This window comes from Tauraco erythrolophus, chromosome 6 (genome assembly GCF_009769465.1).
Source record: "Tauraco erythrolophus isolate bTauEry1 chromosome 6, bTauEry1.pri, whole genome shotgun sequence".
Classification (NCBI taxonomy): domain Eukaryota; kingdom Metazoa; phylum Chordata; class Aves; order Musophagiformes; family Musophagidae; genus Tauraco; species Tauraco erythrolophus.
In genome coordinates, this window is record NC_141470.1 from 69,659,374 (window position 1) to 69,666,333 (window position 6,960).

The 6,960-nt window shown below is 55.2% G+C and overlaps 1 protein-coding gene across 3 annotated transcripts in view; it reads right to left on the bottom strand.

The window, feature by feature from the left end:
- The window catches only part of SAMD4A (sterile alpha motif domain containing 4A), a 109,091-nt gene extending 106,619 nt beyond the window's left edge, over positions 1 to 2,472 (bottom strand). For all 3 annotated transcript variants that reach the window (XM_086613405.1, XM_086613404.1, XM_086613403.1), the window contains exon 1: positions 2,277 to 2,472. In XM_086613405.1, coding sequence (XP_086469531.1) covers positions 2,277 to 2,472 — 196 coding nt within the window. The remainder of the gene's footprint in view (positions 1 to 2,276) is intronic.
- Between the last annotated feature and the right edge of the window lie 4,488 nt (positions 2,473 to 6,960).

Consider the following 6,960-nt stretch of genomic DNA (forward strand, 5'->3'; position numbering starts at 1 on the left):
GCAGGAGGCTGGATGCCAACCTTTGCTCGCAGGAGAAGTCCTCGCGCCAAGCAAGGTCAACGGGATCACAGGGGCAGGCAGGGATCGCCCGCACGAGTAGAGATGGGGAAGGGTCCAAGCCCTGGTTCCCACCTTGGCTTCCCCCAAGCAAACGCCACCACGCAGACGGCCTCACGTGACTTTGTATTCTGGGAAGACCTCAAAACGCTGCTTTCCTTCATAATTCACCTTTTCTGTGGTCAGGAGGTAAATCACATCCTTCCCCTCACTACCTGACCAACCCAGGGGACCCGGCTACTGCCAAAAAACCATGATTTGAACCAAAAATCACCGACGCCAATAACAAATTAAAAATCACAAATATATTGTTCGTGCCGACTCGCAGCGGGAATCGCCACAGCCGGCGTGGGGGGGCTGCACGTTGATCCTGGAGCAGCTGAGGTTAGAGAGCACCATCCCACCCTGCGTCCCCCCCCTCAGCCCGAGGCCTCCCCACCCAAACAGACCACGTTCAGCCCTTCAGCTGTTTACGAAAGCGGCGGTTTTGCGCCCAGACGCACTCGGCAGCATTCCTCCCTCTCATTCCTCCCAGCTATATAAGGGAACGGCCAATTCCAGCCTCGCTCCTCCGTAGCCAGCCCCGATCCCTTCGCGCCAGAGCCGCCCCGGGCTCGGTTTCCTGCAGAAGGACTTAAATCCGTCCTCGGTCGAAGACGGCGTTGAGCTGGACCTTGTCATCAAATGGCAGCACAGGCAGCTGCCAAATCCTGCCGGCTCGGTGCTCTAATAGGGAACAGCTGGAGAAGGACCCTGCATTCCTCCCGCCCCATCAACACTGGGGGCTCTGTTCGGGATCCGGCCGCCGCCAGCCCGCAAGATTTCCACCTATTCCTCCCCGGCACCGCTTTGACACACACTGCCCAAAAAGCAAGAGCTCCCGGAGCCCCCCTGGGATTTTAAACAAAAAGGATGCTTTGCAACAGGGATGGAGTTTGCTTTTCTTTTTTCCTTATTTTTCTTCTCTTTTTTCCTTATTTTTCTTTTCTTATCCTCATTTTTCTTTTTTTCCCTTATTTTTCTTTTTTACCCTTATTTTTCTTTTCTCCCCTTATTTTTCTTTTCTCTTCCTTATTTTTCTCCCCTCCTCCCCATATTTTTCTCTTTTTTCCATATTTTTCTTTTTTTTTTTTCCGTTTTTTCTTATTTTTCTTTTTTTTTTTTTTCCTTCTTTTTTTTGGAGGGGTTGGACAAACAGAACTACGCAACCCCAAGGCAGATTTTGCTTTCCCGACTCTCCCCCTGCGTTTTCAGAAACTCCGCTCCGAGCACCCCGCGCCCCTCCATATATCTGCACATCCACACTTGGGAACATAACGCGCCTGGAACGCGCACACACCCATAAATAAATAACACCAACGCGCAGCGCGATCCGCACGCCGCTTGCGCCGTTTTCACCCTGCTCCAACTCCCGTTTACTTCTGCGGAGTTGAGTAACTCGCCAACGGCGCACAAATAAAACCAAAATACGACTTTCGTAGCCAGTGCCACATTTTCCGTAACGCGTCCTGTACGTGCGGCACCAGAAAACAGTCTACTCGTATTTTTCTTAGAGCTCCGCTGAAACACAAGGGGGTATTCAGAGCCGCAGGGGGAAAAAAAAAAAAAAAAGCCTCCAAACAGGATCCGAACGATGAAATAGGAATTGCCACGTTTAAAAAAAATTAAATTAAAAAAAAAAATAAATCAGGCTAACCCAGCTGCCCAGAGCTTTAAGAAAATAACAGTTCGTCTCAGGTAGCGCCAGGGCTGCTTCTGCATGTTGCAGAAAGCAAAGCGAGCCACGTTGTCCAAAAGAAGCCCAGAAAATCCAGACTCTACGTGACCTGACTTACTTATTTCACAGGAAACTGCATGGAAGGAGGAAGGCGGGGAGGGGGGGGAAGGAAAAAACCCACCAATCATTCATGCTACCGTAGTTACACCACGCCATAGACTGGAGTAGTTTACAGTGGGGAGAAAAAAAAAAAAAAATCGAACTGAAATAAGCCATCACCCATTTGAAAAATAAAATGTTAAGAAGAGAAGACGTTAATGCAACCAAGCTGGGGAGTCCCGGCTCCCCCACCTCCCGCTTTTCGGTGTTTTGGTGTGGTTTTTATTTTTTTTTTTAAATTTTGCCTGCATCAGAGCATCGTTCAAGAAGGTTTGCAGCAAAATAAAAATAAAAAAAAAAAAAAAAAAAAGAAACCAAAAAATAAAAAGCAAAACGCACTCACCGGGGTTGTTGGCCTCCCCTTCGAGGATGTGGAGCTCGGTGCAGTCTGCCAGGGAATGCTCCAGGCAGAGCTGGAGGAAGCGAGCCTGGGTCCGGCTGACGCGTTTCAGGAGCGAGAGCAGCGCAACAGTCTGCTCGCACTCGTTCCAGCCCTTGAACCAGCCGGCCAACACGCCAACCTGGTCTCGAAACATCATGGTGAGCCGGCGGCCGGAGGAGACACCTCGAAGCGATGGGGTTGGGGGGAGAAAATAAATAACTGGGAAAACCTCCCCGCCCCGACGCCGCTTCCTCCCCTACGTCGTGGGTCAGGATTAAAAAATAATAATAATTATTTTTTTAATTTTTTTTTTTTTTTTTTTTTAAAATCTCCTTCGCGCTAATAAAGGGTGGGTTTTGGTTCGGACGCAGCTTTCGGCCTGGGTTGGGTTTTTGCTCCCTCTCTTCTGGCTTCGGTGCGGTGCTGGATTCCCTGACGGCGCTGGTGGGGGGGGTGGAAGGAGGGAGGAATTGGGGGGGGGGGGGGGGGGGGGGGTGGCTAAAAAAAAAAAAAAAAAAGGCAAAAAAAAGGCAAAGCCCCGAGTCAGGGCTGCCCCCAGCGAGGCTGCGGCGGCGGCGGGCCGGGCCGGGCGGGGCGCGGCGGGGGCTGCCTCCTCCCGGCGGGGCGCGGCGGGGGGCGCCGGGGCCTCACACCTGGAAAAGAGGTTGGGGGGGGGGGGGTCAGCGGGGGCGGGGAGGAGGAGGAAGAGGAGGAGGAGGAAGGTTTGCTCTCGGCCCTGGCACGCAGCGGCCCGGGCACCGCAGCCTCGCTGCCTTCCTCCCCCTCCTCCTCCTCGAACGAGCAGATATCCGACACCCTCCAACGCTGGGAGCAGCCCCCCCCCCCCCCCCCAGCCCGGTTTGGGGAGGTGGGGGAAGCACCCCCTCCCACTGCACTCAGCACGGGGTGGGAGCACCCCCCCAGGGTGCACCCAGCACCCCCGGGGGTGGGGGGGGATAAGCAACCCCCCCACACACGCATCCAGCATCCCAATAAGGGGGGGGAAGAAGCAACCCCCCCCAATGCATCCAGCACCCCGGGGGAGGGAGGGAACTCCCCTCCCACGGCACCCGGGCACGGAGGGAAGCCCCCCTCAGCTCATCCAGCACCCCCGGGGGTGGGGGGGGAATAAACAATCCCTGCAATGCATCCAGCACCCCGCGCTAAGCAACTCCCCCCCCCCATGCATCCAGCACCCCACATTGGCAGGGGGGGGTAAGCAACCCCCCCGCAACGCATCCAGCACCCGGAGGCAAGCAACCCCCCCATGCATCCAAATCCGCATGGAGCGGGGAATAAGCACCCACTACCACGCATCCAGCACCCCCAATTGCGGGGGGGACGGACAAGCAACCCCCCCTCAATGCATCCAGCACCCGGGGGGTACCCCCGCTGCAGCAAAGCACAGCTAAAAGCGGAGGAGAGGGGGGGTTGCGTGTGTCGTGTCCCCCCCCCCCAAAAAAAAAAAAAAGTTACCCCCGCTCCGCACCAAAACACTCACCTGACTCATACCGGCCCCGGGGAGCGGGGGGGGGCGGCGCGGCGCCGGGGGGGGCCGTGCCATGACGGGGAAAGGGGAAGGGGAAGGGGGTAAAAGGGGGGGGGGGGAAAGACGCGAGCGGCGGCGGCGGCGGCGGCGGCTCCGCGGCGCGAGACTGAGCCCGGCGGCGCGCCGAGCCCCCGCTCCCCGCGTGCCGCTCATTTGCATAGCGGTGACGTCATGGGGGGCGGGGCGGCGCGCGGGGAAGCGGAGGGAGGCGGAGGGAGGCGGGGGGGGGGGGTACCCCCCCCCCCCGCCTCCCTCCGCTTCCCCGCGCGCTCCCGTGCAATCCCAGGATTTCCCGCTGGAGGAAACTACCATCTAGTGGAACGCGGGGTAATGGCAGGGGAGGGAGGGAGGTTTTTTTGGGGAAAAACGTTACTTTCGGGTAAATGTCGCATCGGCAAGAAAGGGTGTTTTTTAAATGATTGTTGTGGGTTTGTTGGGGTTTTTTTTGGGGGAGAAGGGGGGTGTTTTGCATGTTGGCATGATTGGTGGTAACTGCTGCCCCCGGGGTTTTGGCGGGCAGAGGATGGGGATGGATGGGGACGGATGGATGGGGATGGATGAGATGGATGGGGTGGACAAGAATGGAGGGGGATGGATGGGGATGGAGGGGAATGGATGGGATGGACGGGGATGGAGGGGGATGGATGGGGGTGGAGGGGAATGGATGGGATGGATGGGATGGATGGGATGGATGGGGGTGGATGGGATGGACGGGGATGGAGGGGGATGGATGGGGATGGAGCGGGATGGATGGGGATGGATGGGGATAGATGGGGATGGATGGGATGGATGGGGATGGATGGAATGGAGGGGGATGGAGGGGGATGGAGGGGGATGGAGGGGGATGGATGGCTTTAACCCCATGAGCACTAAGAGCAGGGAAGGATTTGTTTCAGGTGGTGGATTTCCCTTGCAGGTTTTATTTCCCTGATATCCAACGGATGAGCAATACAGGTATATCCAAGAAGGGAGATCCAGGGCTTGGAACTAGATGCTCTTTCAGGTCCCTTCCAACCCAAACCATTCTATGATTCTATGAAATGGGGGAAAAAAACCAACCCAAGCACAAGAGTTTGCAAGAAGACAGCAAATCTTGAGCCGAATCTACCACTGTATAAAGCATAAATAAAAGTGCAAAGTGTGTTTATTTGTGGGCGCAGCAAAAGGACGTCGAACGTCTGATCCACGCACGGCTCATCCTTCAGGGAACGGGAGACACCTCTGCCGCGATTTCTAGTCGCCGTGGCTTTGTGGGTGTGAGTAAGAGACATGCTCAGGTGTCAGGAGATGGTGAAGTAGGGAGACATGATGGGATCGAGGCAAACCAGGGGCTGAACCCCTCCACTGGTGAATCCCCAAAAGTGGCTGTGTGCTCTGGTGGGTGCTGGAGAAAGGAAAACTCCGGGTTTGTGCACCCTTTGGCTTAAAAAGCAATGCACATGGCTGAATCTGTCCTTTTTGGGGGGGAAAAAGTAGCGGGGAGATAAAGGCTGCCTGTGGCCATCAGGAATGCCCGGTCCCATGTGCAGGAGCATCGATCTTGCAGCAGGACCGCGAGATGAGGATCACCAAGTCGCTTCCAGCAGCTCCTATACATCGAACGCAAACGGTCCATCTCACCCCGCTTACGAGTTTGCAAGAAACGTGCTTTAGCTTTCAGCACGTTTGATGACTAATTAAACAAACAGGAGCGGAGTTCCCTGCCAACAAACCCCAGCCATCTGTCCCGTCCTCCAGCTCCATCCCAATAAATGGTCAATCAAAGAGCCCCTTTCCCCGTCACCTCGGTGCTGACGGTCCTCCCACTGTCCCAGCGCGTGGAGGGACGGCCCGCGGAGCTGCGAGGACGCACCATCTGCCACGCCGGTGCGTATGGGAAGATGGAGGGAGGCTCGTTAAACCATCGGCGTTAACGGCACGAGGAGCTCCGGGCAGAACGCCGCGCGCTTGCACGTTGCTAATGTAAGGGTTGCCAAGCTCGCTTTGCCGATAACGCCTCTCAGGTTTTGCATTTCGCACGTCCAAAGTGGGAATAGCAGCCATCAGGAGAATATTTAGGGCTGAAACATCAAATGCAGCCCTCTGCGAGGCCGGGCGGACTGGTGAAAGACGGTGTCCCTCCACCTGCAGAAAGTCATGAACGAGTGAAAGGACCAAAGCCACAGAGTGTGTCCCATGCTCCGGAAGACATCAAGAGCGTGCCTGATAATAAACCCAAAATAATCATCTGCCACTCAGGAGATCACACCACCTATTCCCCACAGCATCCCCAGGAAGCAGACGCAGAGGAGTGAGATCCTGACGTAAGAGCGTACGCTGTGATGTTTGGAGGTTTCTATGATAATTAAAAAAATAGATCTGCGACCTGTGGAAGAAACACCCTGCCACATCCCGGGTGCATTGTGGGGCGGGTGCCCGTACAGATCAGCGCGACTGAAGGATCCCCAAGCTGGCTGGAAGCAAATCTCCTTTTCTGGGGCTAATCGGCTGGGGTCGAGGGACTCGTCAACATCTCCGTGGTCAACTCTCTTCTCCATGGATGGAGCATCACCCCATGTGCAGACACCATGTCCTGTGAGCAGAGACACCCCAGCCAGCTCTGCACAAACACAAGCCAGAGCGAGCGGAGCAGCAGGATAACTCTATTTTATATGGCAATATAAAATATTACAATATTAAAATAGTATAATATTATGTGGCTGCCCCATCCCTGGAGGTGTTCAAGGCCAGGTTGGATGAGGCTTTGGGCAACCTGGTCTAGTGGAAGGTGTGCCTGCCCGTGGCAGGGGGGTTGGAGCTAGATGATCATGAAGGTCCCTTCCAACCCAAACCGTTCTACGATTCTATGATTCAGAGAGGAATCAAGAGGCCTGCAGTAATATTAGCCAAGCAGGTGGTCTAAGCAAATCAGTGAATATTGACAGCTCGTGAGTTCAAAGGAAGCAGTGGCTCATCTCCGTGGAAGGTATCCGATAGCATATTTAACTGAGGAATGGACGAGTATATCCACCAGCACACAACGGCCCAGATTTCCTCACTCATTAAATCCAAGTATTAGTGAAAATATCATGGTAGGCAGGCTGAGATAATTAAATA